Source organism: Alosa sapidissima, chromosome 20 (genome assembly GCF_018492685.1).
Source record: "Alosa sapidissima isolate fAloSap1 chromosome 20, fAloSap1.pri, whole genome shotgun sequence".
Classification (NCBI taxonomy): domain Eukaryota; kingdom Metazoa; phylum Chordata; class Actinopteri; order Clupeiformes; family Clupeidae; genus Alosa; species Alosa sapidissima.
Genome location: NC_055976.1, coordinates 3,934,862 through 3,956,964, shown reverse-complemented (window position 1 = coordinate 3,956,964; position 22,103 = coordinate 3,934,862). Strand labels below are relative to the sequence as shown.

The 22,103-nt window shown below is 48.1% G+C and overlaps 1 protein-coding gene across 1 annotated transcript in view; it reads right to left on the bottom strand.

Moving 5' to 3' along the window:
* atp11c (ATPase phospholipid transporting 11C) overlaps window positions 1–22,103 on the bottom strand; it is a 65,458-nt gene that overhangs the window by 12,299 nt on the left and 31,056 nt on the right. The window contains 21 exon segments of the mRNA XM_042074000.1: window positions 282–409; window positions 1,194–1,253; window positions 2,243–2,388; window positions 2,525–2,627; window positions 3,646–3,820; window positions 4,480–4,746; window positions 5,489–5,670; window positions 6,328–6,431; window positions 6,709–6,782; window positions 6,917–6,988; window positions 9,596–9,777; window positions 10,602–10,772; window positions 11,463–11,660; window positions 12,078–12,228; window positions 12,519–12,600; window positions 12,992–13,056; window positions 13,695–13,745; window positions 14,961–15,049; window positions 15,386–15,514; window positions 16,425–16,532; window positions 17,836–17,916. Of these exon segments, the coding sequence (XP_041929934.1) occupies window positions 282–409; window positions 1,194–1,253; window positions 2,243–2,388; window positions 2,525–2,627; window positions 3,646–3,820; window positions 4,480–4,746; window positions 5,489–5,670; window positions 6,328–6,431; window positions 6,709–6,782; window positions 6,917–6,988; window positions 9,596–9,777; window positions 10,602–10,772; window positions 11,463–11,660; window positions 12,078–12,228; window positions 12,519–12,600; window positions 12,992–13,056; window positions 13,695–13,745; window positions 14,961–15,049; window positions 15,386–15,514; window positions 16,425–16,532; window positions 17,836–17,916 (2,618 nt within the window).

Below are 22,103 nucleotides of genomic sequence, written 5' to 3'. Positions count from 1 at the left end.
AAATGGGTGAGACATGCTATTCTTTTCACATGTATACTACACTTCAACCATTGGGGCTACCTAGAAATGTCAAGAAAATATGCACAAAATGAGTTTGAATAGTAATACAGCAAAAAATAATTGACTATAGATTATAAATAATTATTTTAACTCTAATAATAAATGTGTCCTTCGAACTTGATTACACCAAAGAATTCTCTTTTAATTTAAAAACAAGGAAATGACCCAAAACCTCTGAACAGTAGTATGCATGCATTCATAAGTGCAATGCTGAGGTTCACCTGTAGAGGGCAGCGTTGTCCATGAGGACCTCAATGCAGATGTGCTGCTCCAAGAGGCTGAAGGCCAGGATGGGCATGGAGGTGAAGCAGATGTTGTACATCGTCAGATAGGCTGCGTCGTACAGGGGCTGGGGAGGCGTGGGAAGGGCCAGGGGGCAACCAGGGGTTAATACCACAGAGAGGAACACGGGCGGGGGCACACACACACACACACACACACACACACACACACACACACACACACACACACACACACACACACACACGTCTGTGGGACACCAGCACTGAAACAGGAGAGGTAGATGGATCTGCGATGTGAGCAGTCACCTCTCTGTTGCTGTGGCTACATGCAGTCACCACGCTTTGTAACCGATATATACACTCACACACACACATACTGAGGTAGTGTGGTTGCGGGCTGTGTATTAATAGGGCATAATGGATTTATAGGGCTATATAAGCCATACTACTAGCTGCTACGCTATGCATCTAACTCTGTATTTACAAGTGATCATGAGTGTGTAACATAACCTTCGCAGTTGCACATTCATAAAGCTCACTCTATTGACCCAGCACTAAATCTGAGGACTTGGAGAGCATACGAAGGCTGGACGTTTCCTCAATGCCATAATGCTGACCTCCCAGAGAAAACTTTGGGAGCGGAACTGAACTTGTAGGATTGTGTGTGGGACTAAACTTTCCTAGAAGCAAGATAGATCTAACAAGCAAAAAGGTGGGCATGTTATATATATCGTCTCATCACTCACTCCAGGAGAAGAGAGAGGGAGGATTGACTGAGGGAGAAGAGAGGAGGAAGAGGCAGCGATAAAACAGAGAGAAGCCCCCGGCATTTTTGGGGGAGGCTCCTTCTCTCATTGCCTGCCTGCTCAGAGGCCTGGGAGCAATACTCACCTGCTGGGAGTAACCGCAGAAGAACTGGTACAAGAACTGAGGTAAAATGAAGCAAAGGTTCTGTGGGAGGAGAGAGAGAGAGAGAGAGAGAGAGAGAGAGAGAGAGAGAGAGAGAGAGAGAGAGAGAGAGAGAGAGAGAGAGAGAGAGAGAGAGAGAGAGATACACAGAGTTAGTATACTCAGGAGGGAGAGAGGTTGCCAGGTACGGGAGGTGTTCTTCACAGCTGTGCGCCACTCCAGTGTGGAGGGCCCCTGAGCGGCGCATGCTTAATACATCACCGGCACGGGGTGAGGCGCATGCTTAATACATCACCGGCACGGGGAGAGGCGCCTCCAGCCTGGGACCCGGCAGGCATCTGGAGACGGACGCTGAGCGGCTTTACAATCTTTATCTCCGGCAGTAAAAACAGCCATAAACCCTAAAGAGCCTCAGCTCAGCCGGCTTTAGGAATCTAAGATTCCACAACCTCCACTTTTCATTTTCACTTTAAAAGGCACACTATCCAGTTTAGGTATTTTTGGCGCCTGTTGAGCTCCCTCTCGAGTCGCGATATATTAGGTTTTACTCTGCTGTTGTAAATAGCAATCTTCTTGTGACTTATCCCCCTGTACACAATGTTGCATGGCTGGTTTTCTCGGTAGCGACTCGCTACGTCTATGCTGTGCTATGCTAGGTGAAGAATTGGCCTAGTACAAGTTCGTTTACTATCAAATTGGCTTCGTAAAGATGGAAACTTGCTTACTGTACCTTTAAGTGTACACAAAATACTTACTACAGCTATGATATATGAGTGTTTTACACAGAGAACTTTGCACTTGAATCAAAACATAATTAGAGAGTCAATGTAGTTAATGTAATGTAAACGACTGAATACAGCACCAAAGGACATCAACAAAGGACAACATGTGCACCTGGAATGTGCACTGACTGTTATGCATCCTGAATTAAATGCCTGTGATTGTATGTGCATGCTGTTATGATCTCCAAACTAAATCCCTGTGTAATCTCTGCTCAGCTGGACACACTTGGGCAGTGCTGCATCTCTCACCTTGTAGAAGAAGTACTGGACCAGGTGGGCGATGCGGACATAGTAAAGGTGCCCGTGGGCCAGCAGAAGCTTCTTTAAGTGCTTGACCTTAGGGATGGCATAGTCACTGTTCCGCACCGCCTGACGACCCTCCTTCCCCTTTATACCTGAGACACACACACACACACACACACACACACACACATACACACAGACAAAAGCAAAGTCAAGTACATCCCAACACACACATAGCAGACCATGTTTATCTGCCAATGCTATTGCTTTAACGGTATTCATATTTACCAATGCCCACGTGTGCCTCCAGGATCATGCTGACATCATTGGCCCCATCACCAATGGATAGGGTGATGGGGGAGCCTTTGGAGTTCTTCACCATTTTGACAATCTACAAAGCAGAGGAGAAGAGTCAGAGGGAAGAGTCGAGAGTAGAGAGGAACACACACTAGCAGGGTCTACAGCTGTGCTGTTACATGCCCTCTTCACATACCCAGCTAGCTTTTGGTAGTTGATTTGTATAGCTCAGGAAAATTACATGGGAATAGATAGAGAGATTTGAAAATGCTAGTCAGTTGTCTGATGAAGTGGAGGATTAGTGGTTCAGTTGAAACCAAGCCACAGTCTGGCAGACCAACAAAGATTTCAGCTTCAACTGCGAGGAAAATTGGTTGGAACGCAAAGAAAAATCCTCAGGCTTCACTGCAAGAAAGTGGTGTTTCAAGAGCCCACAATAAGGAGGCACTTAAACAAAAATGGGCTGCACAGACGGGTTGCCAGAAAAAAGCCATTACTGCACCAATGCCACAAAAAAGCAGGCGCACAATTTGCCAAACAGCACTTAGACAAGCCTCACAACTTCTGGAACAAAGTCATTAGGAATGATCACACCAACACCGAACTTTATGGTCACGACCATAAATGTTATGTTTGAAGAGGAGTAAACAAGGCCCATGATGAAAAGTGAACCATCTCTACTGTAAAGTGTGCATGCATGACAACCCAAGAATTTACAGGACCTGAAGACTTTTTATCAAGAAGAGAAGCTACCATCTGAAAAACTATCACAAAGGATTGCTAGCCATCATTGATGCTAGGGGGACAACACACAGTAAGAAGAACTAAGACTATGTAAACTTTTGAATGGGATTATTTCATAAAATTCTTGGTTTGTTTAATAACTGCAAAACAAATAAAAAATCCATTAAAATAAAAATAATGTGTTCTGCCATATTGCGGTCATCTTAAGAAGATGGTACACATTTCACTAATTTTGCCAGAGTATGTAAATGTATGAGCACAACTATATATCACAACAACTATCCTTTCTCACAGCACAATTACTGACCAGACACACAGAGACACACAGAGACACACACACAGACACACAGAGACACACAGAGACACACCTGTGCCTTTTGCAGGGGAGCCATGCGGCAGCAGAGCACAGCACAGCAGTTCTGGCAGATCTGCAGGAAGAGGTTCTTGTAGCGGCTGGCGCTTGCATCAGTGGGGTTCAGCACCAGGGACAGCGTCGCTCCATCAATGATAAAGCCGTATTCCTGGTTTGCAGTGGCCCAACCCCTAGCACAAAACACAAACAAACCAAAACCACCTTCAGTAAGGACGGTCCTGTGTGTATTTAACTGTAGGACAGCCCACTGACTAATACAGTATGTTCTCAAAAAGACACGTGTCCATAGAGACCTCTATGGGTCAGGCAGATTGGACATCTTAAGTAACATGTTATTGATTTTTCTGTAGAAAGCCTCTGTCCTTTATCAATAAGATCAGAGAAGGTCAAAGTTCATTAAAGGACCTCAATCTAAGCTCAAGATACAAGGGGGAGGAAGCAGACGGAGGAGGTTTGTGGATTTTTCAGAACTGATTAGGGCTTGGCTGAATATGAACTACTTCATTAAAGTCCTTCTGGCAGGGAGAAGGAGGAAATGAATAGTGAAAACACAGGCCAGTGCAGGGCTGGAGCAGAGGACTGGGAGCTCATGAGGGCTACTGGGAGTGTGGAGGTCATCTGAGGTACTGGGAGTGTGGAGGTCATGAGGGGTACTGGGAGTGTGGAGGTCATGAGGGGTACTGGGAGTGTGGAGGTCATCTGGGGTACTGGGAGTGTGGAGGTCATGAGGGGTACTGGGAGTGTGGAGGTCATCTGGGGTACTGGGAGTGTGGAGGTCATGAGGGGTACTGGGAGTGTGGAGGTCATGAGGGGTACTGGCGCCGCTCACCTGGTGACGCCAGGCTTGACGGGCGGCGCGTCCTGCACGGCTTTCTTGTGGTAGTCGAGCAGCAGCTCGTGCAGCCGCTCCTCGCGCCCACACCTTCCGTCCTCCAGGGTGCGCACCGTCAGCTCCAGCAGCTCCGTGCCACGCTGGAACAGGCGACAGGCGTAGCACGTGGACTTGGCCGTCTCCATCTTGTCGCCGGTCAGCACCCACACCTTCATGCCTGCCCCCTGCAGCGCCTCCATGGTCTCCGCCGCCTCCTCCTGCAGTCTGGACTCCAGAGAGAGGAAAAAGAGTGAACACACACACATACACAGCACACTTAAGAACAATGTCTAGTCTAGGACATGGATTACACACCATGGTATCTAGGACTGGTTTACCGTAAATGGATTAAGCCTAATGTTTGACTAAGAAAGAACTTCAATAAATATCTCCACCTACAGTAAAACAATGTTTAGCCTAGCACTAGGCCTAATCCTCGTACCGGAACCTGGCCCCTTGAGTCTATGATGTTTAAATGGCTATGACATAATTTCTTGAGTATCTTCAACGTTGAGTGTTGAGCAATAGTTGTGCGCCAGGCCTAGGGCACATTCCATGAGCTCCAGCAGAGCCAGTAGGCCATGTCCTTTCCCTCCCTCTCTTGCATCAGGTCCTGAAGGGACAGTAGTTCAAGATTTTTTTGAAACGGTGCGGGTCTAAATGAACATGACTAATCTCATTGACTTTGTCTTGTTGTAGGAAGTTAATTATCGAGTTGAAGTTAGTGACGGGCTGTGAAGCTGCCGAATCAGCAGCTAGCATCCTGCTGACAAAAAGCATGTAAAGAAACAGTGTTTGTTTACACAATTGTGAGATTGTTTGTGTATCATATGCGAGTGAAAGCCTGCAATGACTAACAATGCTGCTCTGATGATACTGGTATTTGCTGCAGTGTGCTTGTCTGTATGGAGATTGATGTACGAGTGCATGATTGTTTTCTGTGTGAGTGAGTGTGTGTGTCCCTGACCTGTCCTCTACAGCGGTAGCTCCGATGAGGCTCATGTCCGTCTCCACCAGGTTGTAGACGGCCGTGAGCTTCTCGTCGCGGTCCTGCAGCGCCAGACGAGCCTCCTGTAGCTGCGCCTCCGTCTCTGCAAACTCCTCTGCACTCAGCTGCTTGTAGGCCACACACAAGGTCCGGTATCCGTCCTGAACAAATGGGTATAAACACGCAGAGACACAAATCAAACATGCTATATATACTGTAGCTGCAAGCGGCAATAATGGGCCCAAGCACTTACAGTTCTGTTAGCCGTGACATTTCATCCATCAATGCACTCACATGTGATGTGTGTGTCAAATGCACACATCTGATGTGTGTGCTAAATTTAAAGTATTAACTGTTGTTTATTAGCAGTTTCACTGAATAATAATAATAATAATAATAATAATAATAATGAGAATGTCATATTATGTCAATATTATTATTAAATCAAATTGTATTATTATAAATTATAACATTTGTTATTATTATTATTATTTTTGTAATAGTAAACCTTGTAGAAACATTAGGGCTTCACACTTTAAGTGGAGGCTTCAGCCTGCATATCCGGTGCTTGGGCCCTAATACTACATTGCACACTTCTAAAGATAGCATCCATTTCATACAGTTACAACATTAACTCAGATCATTATACTCTCAGTCACATCAATAAATAAAACATTGCACTTACATTTGCGTTACGTCACACAGAGCCATGCATACATTATTAACACTAACCACACATAATCTCACCATTATCTAACACACACACACACACACACACACACACTGATAAAGAGAAAGAGAATGTGAAAGCTTGTTACCGTGGCATTGCGCTCCACGTGTGTGCGGATGCATTCCACCTCCTCCTGCTTCACCCGGGGAAAGATGGAGGAGTCGGCCCCCTTACAGAAGAGCAGCGTCTCCCCTGGGCACAGATCAGAGGTCGGAGGTCAATCTTAGGTCAGAGTGCTCACTTGCTAACCAGCCACAAGTGCTTCATGACCACACATGTCCAGTTTAAAATGCAAAAGAGCCAGTAACCTGAGGGCTAAAAGACTATTTACCACCTCAACTGTGTGACATCAATAATCAATAACCTGGTCTATAAAGCCTGGCTTGTATTGACCCACACTGAACAGAAAAGGCAATGGTTGCCAAACAGATCTGAGTTTGTAATTCTAAGACTCCACTCAGCTTCTCACCTTTTTTGTTTCGCACGATGACACTCATACGTCTCCGCACGGGGTCAAAGTTCAGCACATGCAGTAACTCGTACCTACAGAACAACAAGACAAGATCATGATTGTGTGACCTCAATCACACAGTACAGTGACCTCTATCTCAAAGTATGAGGCTATGGATACAATAATGGCCATCAGAGAGAAGAGTCCAGCAACCAGGCAAACTCACGATTCAATGTCGTTCTGTCTGTTCTTGATCTTCATTGTCCTGCTCTCCAGACCGAGGAAGGTGAAACCATACCTGAGCAAGCAGATCACATCATGGTCAAAACTAGAATACCTACAACCTGTTTCAGACCCATTGCTTTTGCACATGTTAATATAACTATGGAATGGTTAGACGGGAAGCTGAGGGGTAATCTGCAAAAAAATACTTTAAATAAAAAGAAAAAATAATAAAAAAATTACTAGAAGGTAAATATGGACCCAATATATGGAGTAAATGTTTCTTATGGGATGGCCACTATTGAAGTTTGAGTCACGTGCACATACACACGTGTGCAGTGCGCACTGGTTTATTTGCATGTGCCACAGCACTCGGAAATCTATTATTTACAAGACACACAAGCTCATTTATGGGGATAGTGAAAGTTTGGGTCTGGAAAAAGAAAGAGTTGCGCATGCTCCAGGAGCTGTGCCAAGGGTAGAGTACACACGCAGACACAGAGAGAAGATAGAGACGTCAGCTTATTTTGCGCCATACTTAATGTTTATGGATTTCTTTACAGTCCTTTTTCACACTATCAGAAAGCATATCCGTTCTCCGTGGATTTGATTTGTAAAATCAATGAAAATGTACGGGGCATGGAATGAAATGATGGAGCCGAAGAGGCCTAACCTAATTGCCGTAGCACTATTATTGAACAGTATATTCCCAGAGTAGAGGAATGAGCTACCCAGCTCCACAGCCTCAGTGAAAATACTACAACAGCAGTCCTCAGCTGCCATTTGAATAGGCAGTATTTCTTAAAATAAAAAACTCTGTTCTTCACTTCCTTATCTGGAACTTAAATCCAATAAACCTGAAACACATTTACCATAGAACTGTTGTTTCAATTATGTTTTCCCTTTATCAGTTATTTGCACACTTTGTACCTCTTTCACTTTGGAGATCACCAAATGATAAAGCTAATATGTAACATAACTAGATGTACTGCAGAGCGGTACAAAATATGACCGCCGCCCAGTCCAGCACATGTTTTCCACAAAAATAAGTCACGCTGAAAGGCATATATGATTCTAACTGTCTCACTGAACTGCATTATGCACACTCAATTCTCACTGGTATCTGCTAGACAACAAGTACCAAAACATGATTAGTTCATAGATTTCACATGTAAAATACATTTTATACAACCCCACACCCATCTTGCCTGTTCATAATTCTGAGAAATTCTTGAATTGTGTGCATGTGTGCGTGTACATGTTTATGTTTATGTGTGTGTGTGGGTGGGTGGGTGTGTGTGTGTGTGTGCATGTGCTTGTGTGTTTGCCTGTTTATGTGCCTGTGTGTGTGCATGTGCATGCATGCGTATATATGTCTACTGTGTGAGTATGTGTCATACGTAGGATTACTGTGAATGTATGTGTGTGCGTGTGTATCTGTTTATGTACATGTGTGCATATGGAATGGGTTTACATGACCCCTGGAGGCAAACATACGCAAAAAAATGGTCTATTATAAGGCCCCCCATGAACGAAAGTCCACGAAACTTGGCATGCATTCGGAGGGTGTCATAATGATCCTACACTTTCAATTTCGTGCAGTTTTGACCATGTCAGCCAGAGATATTGTGATGAAAACACCTAATGTTTTGCTTTTTAATTTGTAACTAGGTGGCGCTATACATGAAATAAGGGATGGTAATGGGATAGGTTGACATGCCCCCTTAAGACCAACATACAAAAAAAAGGTGGACCTCCTAGGCCCTATGGTTCTCGAGATATTCACAGAAAACTGTCTCTGGCCACCTACAGGTCGGTTGGTGTATAGTAACATAAATTAATTTATTGTGTGGCCCCCCATGAACGGAATTCCACGAAACTTAGCGTGCATTCAGAGGGTGTCATAATGATCCTACACTTCCAATTTCATGCAGTTTTGACTATGTTAGGTCACAGATACCTGCGATTACAACACCTCGTTTTTACTTTTTTGTGTTTAACTAGGTGGCGCTATACATGAAATGAGTGGTTATTGAATGGGTTGACATGGCCCTTTGAGATCAACATACAAAAAAAATGGTCCTCCTAAACCCTACGGTTCTCGAGATATTCACAGAAAACTGTGTCTGCCCTACCCTCCTTTCGGGGGGTCCAGTCCAGCGGGGGGGCTACAGATCAAAACGAAAAACGATGGTTCCATGCTATCCATGTGGGGTTACATGGCCACCAAGTTTCGTGTAGCCCGGTCTTACAGTGTCCCGGAAATCCTTAACGGAAATTTGGACATGCGAAAAAGAAAAAAAAAAATAATAATCTGACTAAACCTATATGACCAGGTTTTTTTTTTTTTTGGAATACAATGAGATATGGACCGCTCTATAAGAATAAAATGGCAGGCAAAACAGTACTGACAACTGTTTGAAAGAGAATGTGTTTCCTCTAGGTTTTGGGCATGCGGGATCTTTAAGAATGTCCTGCATTTTTTATTTGGTAATGTCATGTAAAAAAAATGTAGAGAGTTGTCTCTAAGCAGACAGGAGATAGAGTAACTCCCCAGGATGAAATGGACAAATACTCAAAGTTTTATCCAATCCAAAGCATCTAAAACTGATTAATAGGGCCAATTCAAATTTGGTACAAAACTTCACAAGTAAACCCTCAGCATGTGTAGTTTGGGGCTTACTTCATGGCTCCCTTAACCAGGGCCACCTCGTCGGGGGAGGAGGCGATGAAGCCCCTCTGCTCCTGGGGCTGAGTGAGCGGATGGTCCAGCCCGTCCACCTCCGTCTGCTCGTCCGGCCCTGGCTCCTTCACCTGCACCGTGTGGCACAGGCACAGTGCCCGCAGGAACAGCTCTTCCTTCTCCTGCGCACGCGCACACGCACACGCACATTGATATTTCAGATAAGTAAAATGTGAGGGTCCTAAGATCACAGTAGGTTGCTGCAAACATGTCACCTGTACTTGTTCTTGCTAGAGCATGGAACGCGCATACAGTGCTGATACTTATACAATACATACAATATATACAGCACACATTTAAACACACACACACACACACACACACACACACACACACACACAGAGGGTATGTGTGGCCTGAGCTACAGGTCTGGCTCAGAGGTGTCATAACTCAGGCGGAGTGCTCCCGTGGAAGACCGCTGCGATGGCAAACACACAGGCCACCGGCGTGGTGAAAGAGTGTGTGTGCTGCCAACATGACACCACGGCCTGCTCCGACACACCGACACACACACACACACACACACACACCCTCTCCAGACACCAAACGCTGCCTGGCCATAAAGCTTGGGCTGGCTAACTGCACCGGCGCGCCTCATAAAGCAGCACCAACAAGCTCCATCACACCGCCAGCATCTGGCTCCCTTAGAGACCACACACACACACACACACACACACACACACGTGCACGCACATGCACACAAACTTGTGTAGGAGTAATACTCCACAGGGATACGTTACAGTACATCATTCCCACATTTTTTGCTTTTGTTCTAGGCCTTGACATTGGTAAAACATACGGATCAATCACAAATAATTTACATATCACCACCTCACAAATAATTTACAGGCACAAGATACAAGGGCAGAGGACACGCACTCCACCCTCCTCAGGAATAGAGGGGAAAAGATGTGTGTGAGCGACTGTGCGTGTGTGTGGCTCTCACCCGTCCAGCTTTCTGCTGCAGCTTGCTGACAGGCCCGTCGGTGACACAGAAGCCGTCTAGCTCGGAGCAGGAATCGTGGTTCTTGTACTGGAAGCCATCGATGCAGCAGGAGATGAACTCCATGTTGTTCTGGGTCAGTGTGCCTGTCTTGTCTGTGAACACGTACTCCACCTGCGGGGACACAACAGGCCACAGAGACGCATGTCAGGGTCTAAGGCCATAAGCACACATGCGCGCACGCACGCACACGCGCGCACACGCGCACACACGCACACACACACACTAATCTCAGACTCTGACAATAAGGATGGGCCATTAGTCTCTGACTGAAGGACTCTGCTGGCATAAATCAGGTTAACGAAGCATGGCCTTTAATTTGAGGTAATCATCTTGTGAACCATCTGCAAATGATCTATGCTCTCTCTAGGCGCTGGACCAGGCACGCGCACATACTGTACACACACACACACACACCACATGAACGCGGGCACACAGATATACACACACAGATATACATACAGACAGACATCTGGGCCCCTTCATGAGCACTGGGCAGCCTCCTCACATGTCCTATCCAGCTCTTCTCTGTCCACCCAACAGGCCACAGACCGGCCAAAGACAACTACAAATAACTATAAAGTGCCACTTCAAGGTGCCTTAACATGTACGTTGACAACCTTACTCTAGAAACATAGGTGAGCTATTTCACCCCACTGAACAAGGTAAAGTATTTCATTAATTAACTATTACATTCTATGATTTCAGACCATTTACATGCACATTTAACAGAATAAAGTCAGAGTGTTGCTTTCTCTGACACAGGCATAACAGCAGGCCATATCTATGGAGCCAGGGTGCTACCTGGCCCAGCTCCTCGTTAAGGTCAGAGGTGTTGACCAGTGCGCCCTCCTGGATCTCGGGGTCGAAGAAGTCCTTATCCCAGGTGATGAAGAAGGAGCCCAGGAACTTCTGCATCTCCACAGTGACGTACATGGACACGGGGATGATGAAGTTAAACAGCACCATGAAGGACAGGAAGTCTGTAAACATCTTGAGGAACTGCACCATGGACACACACACACACACAGAAACACACACTATTAATATCACAGGGGATTTGGACTTTATACTGACCGCTACATAGTCCACCTATGGCTAAGTCAGCAAATTATGTCTGCCCATCAACAGTGGGCAGAAGGTAAAAATAAAAGAAAGGAAAAAAAGATGGATTAAAGTGAGCTTCGATACAGAGGCATGAAGGCACGTACAGCTCCTGTTAAGACCCTCCCCAAGCATGAGTGGCTCAGCTCATTATGGTTATTTAATTAGCCTCTGCTATCCCATAATGACTTCTCGCCGTCTTAATGAGTGCACCACGGGGGTGCAGAGAGATGGTGTTCCTGTGCCTTCAACTCGCCCCACCTCCCCTTGCCCACGCGGAGCAGTGCATTCTGGGTAGTGGTGGACACTGCTCACCCTGTTGGTGTCCCTCTCCTTCTGAGTCTTGTGGTTGTACCAGGGCTCGTCCTGCCCCTCCTTGCTCTGCCACCAGTACTTGAGTGCAGTGCACACCAGCGCCTTGCTGATCAGGATGCTCAGGTACACCAGCAGGAAGCCATTGATGGACCTTGTGGAGGAACACACACACACACACACACACACACACACACACACACACACACACACACACACACACACAGGGGTCAGAGCAGCTGAATCTACCTCTAGTGCATCTCTCTCCTTCCCCAGGCCTGGGTGCTGGCCAGGGTGTGTGGCTGAGCCAGCTCTGCTCCTCCCTCTCTCCCTGATGAGGCTAAAGCAGGCAGCCACCAAGGGAGCGGCCAGATCACTCAATAAGGGCTGGCAGCCAGACCATCGCCCTCCTCCCTCCCTCCACCCCTTCTTCCCCTCACTCACTTCTCCACAGCAGAGCGCTTCTGGGACTTGCCCTGATAGTTGAGTGCCATCTTGGTCTCCATGCCGGTGTACACAGCTACGCCTGCAGACAGGGAACACACCACACTTCAGTTGCACACTTACACAAGTGCAACACACTTCAATGTAATCATCTCACAGATGAGCTACAAGCACTGCTGAACTTAAAGAGAGGGGCCAGTCAACCCTTATGTACGGTCAGGGGGTCAGAATTGAGAAATACAATAGTATACAACTACCATTTCAACCAGTGCTTCTCGGGAAGACATTTCAAATCATCATTCAAAGATCAAATCAGTTGTGGACACAATTTCCACTCATGAACAATAACAATAGCACCATAGATTACAGCACTGAATGGCATCCACAGTAAAGTAAACTTCACATCCTGTAATTATGTGAATTCACAGCTTCTGACTAATGCGGATTACTCATGGTCTACAAATCTTGTTTACCACAAATCTTCTCAGTGTTCTTTAATGTGGCGCCTTTCAGAAGCAGGTTCTCTGGCCCCAGTGACCTGCAAAGACAACAGGAAAGTGCTGAGCTTTTCACACACACACACACACACACACACTCACTCACTCACACACACACACACTCACACACAACAATACACAGCCCACACACACCATCAAAAACACATGCTCTCCTGCAGGCAATTCCAGCTGTTGTGGGAACAGACACAAGAGCACTTGTCTTGCGTTAATGGCCCTTCTTGGCACTGCAGCAAGCCATTCTGGTGAAGTGGAAGAGTTGAGCATAACAACCTTCAGTGGCTGTCCACCGCCGGCGCCTCTAGCTGAGAGAGGGTCAGACAGGGCAGTAGAGAGCTCCTGTCAGGGGGGGGGGGTTACTGGCTGTCTTGACTTTGGACCGGGCTGACTTTTGCATGGACAGGGCGCGTGACCAAGTGGCCGATGACAAATGCCTTCCCCCAGCGTTTTATTTAATGTCCAGCAGGCGTCTGAAGCCATGCCAGAAAGCCTTTACTTAAACACCTACTGGAGTTATGGATCAATGCAATAATGACAGCAGCTTGCTGTTAGGGGAAGTGGACAGAGCTTAAACGGGCAACACACACACACACACACACACTCACTCTCTCTCTCTCTCTCTCTCGCTCGCTCACACACACACACATAGACACAAACTCACCTTACAAATGGCTCCTGGTCAGATTTGTAGATGTGCATTCGACCATTGAACCTACAGAAGATAGAAAGAATATTAATTTCTTGTAGAAGGGATCAGCAGCACTGTTGACCGCTGCATGTGCTACTGATGAGCTCAGGTATGACAATCACTCATGTCACATTCACCGGTCACGAGCCGCGTCCGCCCGCCCTCACATAATCAGGCTGCTTTATATATATATATATATATATATATATATATATATATATATATATATATATATATATATATATATATATATATATATATATATATAGTCTATTATGTCTATATATTATGTCTATATATATTGTTTGGGAGAGGGACCCAGCCCTGACGACAGGCTGGTCTGCCAGCAGAGACTCTGCTCAGCGCACGGACGCCTTGCAAGCAGAGCACCAATGACTGGCGAGATGCTCATTGGGGATGACCCAGCAGCCTGGGTCTCTGGCAGGCCTGCTTCAGAAGAGTCTCTTCTGGGGGAAATTGATTCTGAGCAGGCAACATCTGGCGTTTCATCTGCCCGGAATACCAGAGTACGTGCGCAGATGGACATCTACATGCAGTAGTGCAAGGCCATCAATAGGGGGCGCCAAAGGCTCAACGTCCAATACCAGGTCTTAAGCCTGTGGATGATTTTGGGTCATTATGGTAACGGTCACTGCTGGAGATCACCCCGCTGATCCTAAATCAGAGGCTGCTGGATGTCATTAAGTGGAACGAGTCTCCTTAAAGCCTGTGCGGGCATCTCTGGGCAGCCTCATTACTGAGCAGAGCTCGGGCCTGGCGTGCAGACACTTCCGGGGAACTTGCTCAGCAAGTCCCACATCCTATAAACAGATGGGCTTGCATCCATCAACAACAAGCACCGCATTAGAATGTGGACAAACGGCAGTGAGGTCGGAAACGTTTGGAGTTGAAACACTATTCTGAGGGAGAGAGTGGGGTGGAGCGACCGTGAGAGGAGGATGGAGGAGAACAGAGAACGACAACAAAAGAAGCAACGGCTGAAAACAACAAAACAAAAAAAAGACAGAGGAAAAAAAGAGAACAGGAAAGATAAGAAGGGAAAAAAGAGGGTAGCAAGGAGAGAGGGAAAGAGAGGGAAAGAGAGAGGAGTGGATGTAAGAAGGGAAGGTTGGGGGAGAATAAACAACATGGCGGGACATGAAAGAGAGAGCAGTGGGTGTGCTGACGGAGACGGAGATGGAGGAGAAGGGTGTGAGCTGACGGGGGACGAGGGCCTACTTGTAGAGGTCAGGCTGCGGCTGTTCACACTCGATGGTGGCGCTGAGAGACTCCAGGTCCTTGTCTGTGTCTGGCACTGTGTAATGTGTCTGTAGGGACACAGACAGATGAAGGGAACGTTCAAGGGTTTGGCGTAGTGCTTCAAAGCAGGCAGCACACAAACCAACACAAACCAACAGCTCAAATCAACACGCAGGTCACCCAGGACACCAAAAACAGCACAGAGCACAGAGCAGTGAGGAAAATATCTGGGTCAAGCAGCTAAAATCTCTAAATCAAAACACAGTCCGAGAGGAGAGCTGAGGCCGTCTGAGGATTGCCAAGAAGGAAATCAAGCAGAGAGTGGCCCTGCATACCAGAGCAGCTGAGCGTGCCGGCCAGCCTGCGGAGAGCAGGACGGAAGGCCGGGGCTCAAGAGCGCTCACCTTGTGGTTGGACTCTCCGTCCAGGCTGGCTGTGGTGACGAAACAGGTGTCGTCATCCCGACTGGACTGCAGCAGAATCAGGTCACAGGGAAAGGTCTCGTCTTCCTTCACCTCCACCACATCACCCACCTGCACACAACACACACCACACACGCGCGCGCGCGCGCACACACACACGCGCGCACACACACACACACACACACACACACCACACAGCAGCTTAGAGACATACATACAGCTGTGTTAACAGATTATGCAGACATGTATCAAAATATGGTACACCTGGATATGATCTACTTGGTCATCTCACATCAAGCAGGACTTAACTACCCTGACAAATCTTTATTGATTTTATTTTAAAAATCCCTTACTTTTGACTACAATAACAAGCAGGTCTAATGTCCCACTTGTGAAATGTTGAGCAGGTGTCTTCTTTTTGCACAGCAACAGTTTCCCTCCTTTATCCCCCCTCCTGCATCTCCATATACACGCAGGGAGATAATAGAGCTACAGCGCCTACATGCACACACACCATGACTCAGCAGTTATGGTCAATGAGGGAAATGTGAGTGGTCAGCAGTGTTCCACCCCTGTGTGCCACTAGGCCCGGCGCCAGCTCTCCCGGAGAGAACGCAGGTGCACCGAGCACCCCGGGCCTGCTGCTGCCTCAGGACTCCCCCACGGAGGCCATCAGCCTGGCGCGCCGCGCCTCCTAACCAGCTCTGATTGGCTGTAACGAGCCTAATTAATTGAGATGGCTCGGGTGCCACGTCTTCATTTAACAGATGGCTTAAGGTATTAGAGGGACCTCGAGGTGCTGATGGGGCTCTTAGAAAGAAAGTCTTACGGCCCCGTAAATGCACACATACACACATTTCACTGTGCACTGAATTCCTTATACAGAAACACAAATATTTACTTACACAAGCAAAGCCATTTCTTAGTCTTCTTTAGAAAAAGCACTCGGCACAGAGACATCCCAAATCCACACACACACACACACACACACACACACACCTCAAACAAGAGTGAGGCCTACCTTGATCTTCTCACTCTCCTTGGGTACTCGACGCCCATTCTCCAGCACCATCACTGGGTACTTATTCACCTCCTTGTCTGCCTTGTGCCGCAGCCAGTCCTCATAGCCCTGAGAGAGAGAAAAAGAGAGAAAAAAAAAAGAGAGAGAGAGAGAGAGAGAAAGAAAGAAGAGACAAGACAGACAGGAAACACAAAGAGAGACAACAGGAGGCAACTTTAGAGCCGATTCTACAGGATTCAGTTCAGAAACTCATCACCTCACCCTGAGGACTGTAACACTCTCCAAACTGACCCTGCAGGCGGAGGTGAACCAGCACACACTCTGGGCCCCCCGTCCAGAGAGAGAGCTCAAAGGAGCCGAGTGTAAAACTTTCTGGGAGCAAAAAACCCTGGGGTGACCGCTATGGGACACACAAGCCCTGTCACACGTTCACACACTCATCAGGGGGCTAGGAGAGGGACGGAGAGAGAGCGGCTCACTGACTCGCCACCAGTCGGCCCTTTTGTGTGACGCTGCTTTAGCCGCCGCTAATTTGGGACACTGGTCTCCTGGCTGGGCCTGCACGGGGGCCTTCTGGGTGACTTGGGGACTGAGATGACCGCTCCAACCCCCCCGGTTTTCACACTTCAAAAGCCGTCCACCCACCCCCTCGTCGGCCAGTGTCTGTGTGGCCGGGCTAGATAAGTATGCGCACGTCCACCCTCCATTGTCCAGCGTTCAAAAGCCCAAACAGCAGGAGCAACCACAAAGTCAATCCTGAGACAATACATCTGAAGAGCAGAGTGTGTGGCGCATGCCGGTGTGTATTGTGTGCATGTGCATATGTGTGTGCGTCGGTGTGTGGGGACATGTTTGGTGAGTTGTGTGTGGGAAGAGGGTCATTTGTAATCAGATTTTAAAAGCAGATAAAAAGAGCTTTTCCTCCCTTTTTTTCAGCCATTTTCCCAAGCTGCGCACAAGCACACAAATGTGCATTAGCAGCCGAGCATAAGTTAAGGCCAATGGCAGAAGGCAATAAAGCCTCCACTCGGCCTTTCACACACACACACACACACACTGAGGTCTGCTGCCTCCACTCGGCCTTTCACACACACACACACACACACTGAGGTCTGCTGCCTCCACACGGCCTTTCACACACACACACACACTGAGGTCTGCTGCCTCCACACGGCCTTTCACACACACACACACACACACACACACACACACACACACACACTGAGGTCTGCTGCCTCCACTCGGCCTTTCAGTGGAGGCAGCAGAGCAGCCGCACACCTCTCCGCACGGTCCGTCAGGGCACTGGGAACGACTGCATGACAACGCACGAGTGAAGGAGAAATACGTGAAAGAGAGACACTGGTGTCTGACGGAGGTGGGATGGGCTGTGGGGTTGACTGTGCTCACTCACCTGTTTGATGGCGGTCACTGTGATCACAAAAAACAAAGGTAAGCCACTCGTGACTGGGCTGGTGGGGGTGTCCACAATCACCTGGAGAGGTAACACACACACACCAAATTTAGTTCATACATTGATCCCCTTCAGCTCTGCAAGAAATCTCAAACACAAACATCAACACACCCTTACACACAAACACATATTGCATTACTGCCAATCACATTACGCATATCAGTAAACACAAGGCTGGTGCTTAAATCTCTACTGTTGCTGAGCAAGACTGTGACACTCCAGGTGACTCTCATAGGGGAGAAGTGATAGCCTGGGACCACACTGTGTGCAGGCATGTCCTCTCCTGCCCTGCCTACCCCACACCCACACCCACACCCACACCCACACCCACACCCCCACACACACACCCACACACACCCACACACACACACACACACACACACACACACAGAGGTCTGGGAGCATTTTTTCCCACCCTGGTCTGAGCTGGCTGGCTGGGAGGCGGATGGCGTGTGTGTGAGTGTGTGAGTGAGATAAGGCAGGTGCGGTCAGCTGATGCACGACAAGTGCTGACGAGGTGTGAGGGTGGGGCTCCCCTATCAAACCACTGTGGCCACCAGCAGCATGCATCAGCGTGAGCAACACCACCCAACACTAGCAGCGTGAGCAACACCACCCAACACTAGCAGCGTGAGCAACACCACCCAACACCACCAGCAGTCTGCAGGGCTCCTTATCGCAGTGAGCGCTCGCGTAAAAGACGAGTGTTTCTCTCCTTCTTTTCTTTTTTTCCCCCTCTTCTCTCTCGCTTAATGATCACTGGCTGGGGAGAACCAGAGTGGAACCCACACACTGCCCCCCCCCCCCCCACCCCAGGACAACACACACACACACACACAGCTATCTGTGTGTGTTCTGAAAGAGCCAAGAGAGAGAACAGACTGCTACACAGCAGGAGTAGGGGAAGAGAGATGGCAGAGCAGAGAGAGATAGAGGGATAGAGAGAGAAAGGGAGAGAGAGAAAGAAAAGAGGGTGAGGGAGAACGGAAGGAAAAGGGCTGATCCTGAACTGGTGTGCTTTTCCACACGGTGGGAGCCAGGTAATCCCCTGCAACCAGCTGGAAGCAGGCCACCACATTAGCACGCAAACACAAACACACAAGTGCATGCGTAAACAGTCTAAGACGTGTTTTTCTTAAATGATGGTCACCAACTGGAGTGTAAGGCCTGTTAATCCACAGCAGCCTGCCTAGACTTGCCCCTCACACAGCACCCCCCCCTCACACACACACAAACACACAAGCATTCCCTCCCAAACTCAATGACCTTTAGCACGATTTACACTTGTGTTTCTGTGCGACAGCACTCACATAGACAAATGTGGAAACACAGCGACATACAGAGACAGGCCTACAAACAAACACACAGATGCACAGACACACACTTAACTCAACCTTAACGGTGAAATGACCTTTCACGGAATTCAAGTCCACTCCCCACCCCAGAGTCAAAGGTATGTTTGGAGATGTCTAATGCTTTCCCCATCACTAGAAGAGTGCACTAAGAACGAGCGAGCACGCACGCACGGCGCACGCACGGCACACACACACACACACACACACACACACAGTGTGGCGAGTGACAGTACCCAACAGACAGGGCATTTCCTGGTAAAAGCCGCCCCCTCATCACCCAACTAAATAAATAAAGTCTTTTCTCTCTTTTTCTCGCTCTCTCTCTCTCTCTCTCTGTGTGTAGCATCCTCCAGCACTCTCCCAGGCTGGCCAGAGCAGAGCAGAGCAGAGCATTACCTCTGAACATGAGACCACTTTGGACTGTCAGAAAGCCAGAGAAGAAAAAAAGAAGAAAAACACAGGGAGAGGACTTGCAGGTGTTTTAAGGTGAGCGTGCCGCACCCACTAAACTCTCCTCCATCCCCCTCCTTTCATCCTCTTCAGCATCCCTCCCTCTCTTCCTCTGTCTGGTTTGGGCTTTATTATGGTGCTGGGTGCTCTGGGGCCCTGGCCCTTGCTGGGGGAGTGGCTGCTTCAGCAGGGGGGGGTTGGGGGGTAGTGGCGGCTGGGGGCATGATGGATGGGCTGCAGTGCTGGCCGGCTCGGCTCGTCGTGCTACCCTCCCTCCCTCTCTCCTGCCCCCTGGCCTCCCAGAGTGGGCCGGCGTGCTGATGAAAGGCCTTTCTGAAGGCGAGTGGGCCGACGCAGAGTCCACAGAAGCCCCACAGCACACGCGGCGGCGGCAGCAGCAGCAGCAGTGGAGGGTGAAGGCTACAGATGCGGCTGGATGGGCCGGATGATGAAGTGGACAGTCAGGCGAGATATAGTGAATCCGGATGGTCTCCAGATAGCGTGGGAGGGAATTGCTTCAGGCCTGGACAGGCCCCACAACATGATGCCATCATGAGCGCTGAGCCAGAACACAACTCAGCCGTGACTTTTTAAATACGTGTATGGAGCACTGCAACAAGATCTACTGCAATACAAAACGCATCCGTTTCGCCAGCGAGTCACATGCAGAGAGGAGAGCTTTGTCAACATTTGTTTAATCGAATAAAGTTTTGCCTTGTTGACTTCAAAAAGCCTCTGCGATGCCATAAGGGGAACTGTGGAGAAAGAATAATCTCATTTCCAAAGTAGAGGCTCACCAATGCAATCAGTGCACATTTAAAACTAAACTAAACAAAAGAAGACAGATATCTGGCAGGATACTATGTGCAGACCCTCTTGGGCGTCAACTCAGTCCTCCCATTAGAGAGTGAGAGAGAACATGCCGCAGATACACAACGCCAGGGGTAGAACCGCGTCACTGCTGAACTGTATTATCTCTAAGCAGAACCATTGTGATCAGCAGTGTGCGCTAGTTTCATGAACTGGACTTTGCTGACGGTGGACAACAGTCTTTTATGGCCAAAACTCTGCTTCTGCTGATGTGTGTGTGTGTGTGTGTGTGTGTGTGTGTGTGTGTGTGTGAGCTACCCTGGAAATCCAGAGTTCTTGCGAGAGCACAATGGAATTGTCTCTGCGAGACACTCTGGCAATGAGCAATGATGCACGTTACTTTTTCCCCTTGCATTCCGGGGAACCAGCTAAACTGATGAAGACAGCGCTGCAACGTTGGAGGACAGTACACATTGGTCGTAGTGTTATCCTGGCGTATTCAACCACATTCCACGTACGCATGTATCGTTCATGTCAGCATAAGGTCCGTAGGTTAGCATCATGGACCTCAGTTTGACAAAACTCTGCATGTACTGCGGAAGTTGTGTCTGAAAGCAGCTTGTGTGTGTGTGTGTGTGTGTGTGTATATATATATATATGTGAGTGACAAAAAGAATGTGTGAGTATGAGTATGAGTGTGAAAGAGAGTGTGTATGTGTGTGTGTGAAAGAGTGTGTGAGAGTGTGATGTAATATTTCTGCTTTTACAGAAGTCAACTGGTGTTCAAAGATATATATGCATCCCCACCAAGACTTACACAGAACAACAAACTGCGAACTATAGCACTAGAACCACAAACGCTGACGCACCAGCCAACGACCTCCAAAGTTCACACCAGCACACTCTTACTCCACAACCACCTCCCTCCCTCTCTCACAACACAACACTCCTGCTGCGCCACACAAAAGCCCACACCAAATCCTCTCTCCCTCTCTCTCTCTAGTTCTCTCTCTCTCTCTCTCTCTCTCTCTCTCTCTCTAGTTCTCTCTCTGCTTCTGAGTCAGGAGTGTGCAATCATACATATGTGCACTTACATAGACGGCGCCCCACACACACACACACACACACACACACACAAACAGAGGGGTACATTATGAGGTACATCCCTGCCATATCGGTGTCAGAGTGTTCCTGTGAAAGACAGAGATCTCCCACCCACTCGCCTGCTGTATTGTGTCATCCTCCTCATGCCCTCCCTCGTTCTGTTCTCCTCTCCTCTCTCTCTCCCTCTCTCCCTCCCTCCCAGCAGATCCCAGTGGAGGCACGCAGGGATATTTTTAGCGCAGCGCTGCTTTTTTATCTGCCCGTGTCTATTTGTGGCTCCCTACAGAACTACAGAGGGCTTCCTGCCGCCTGACGTCAGCAATGCAGCGCTGCAGAGAGAGAGAGAGAGAGAGAGAGAGAGAGAGAGAGAGAGAGAGAGAGAACGAGAGAGAGAGAGAACGAGAGAGAACGAGAGAGAACGAGAGAGAACGAGAGAGAGAGAGAGAGAGAGGTACAGGTAGAGGGAGGGAGGGGGAGAGAGGGGAGATG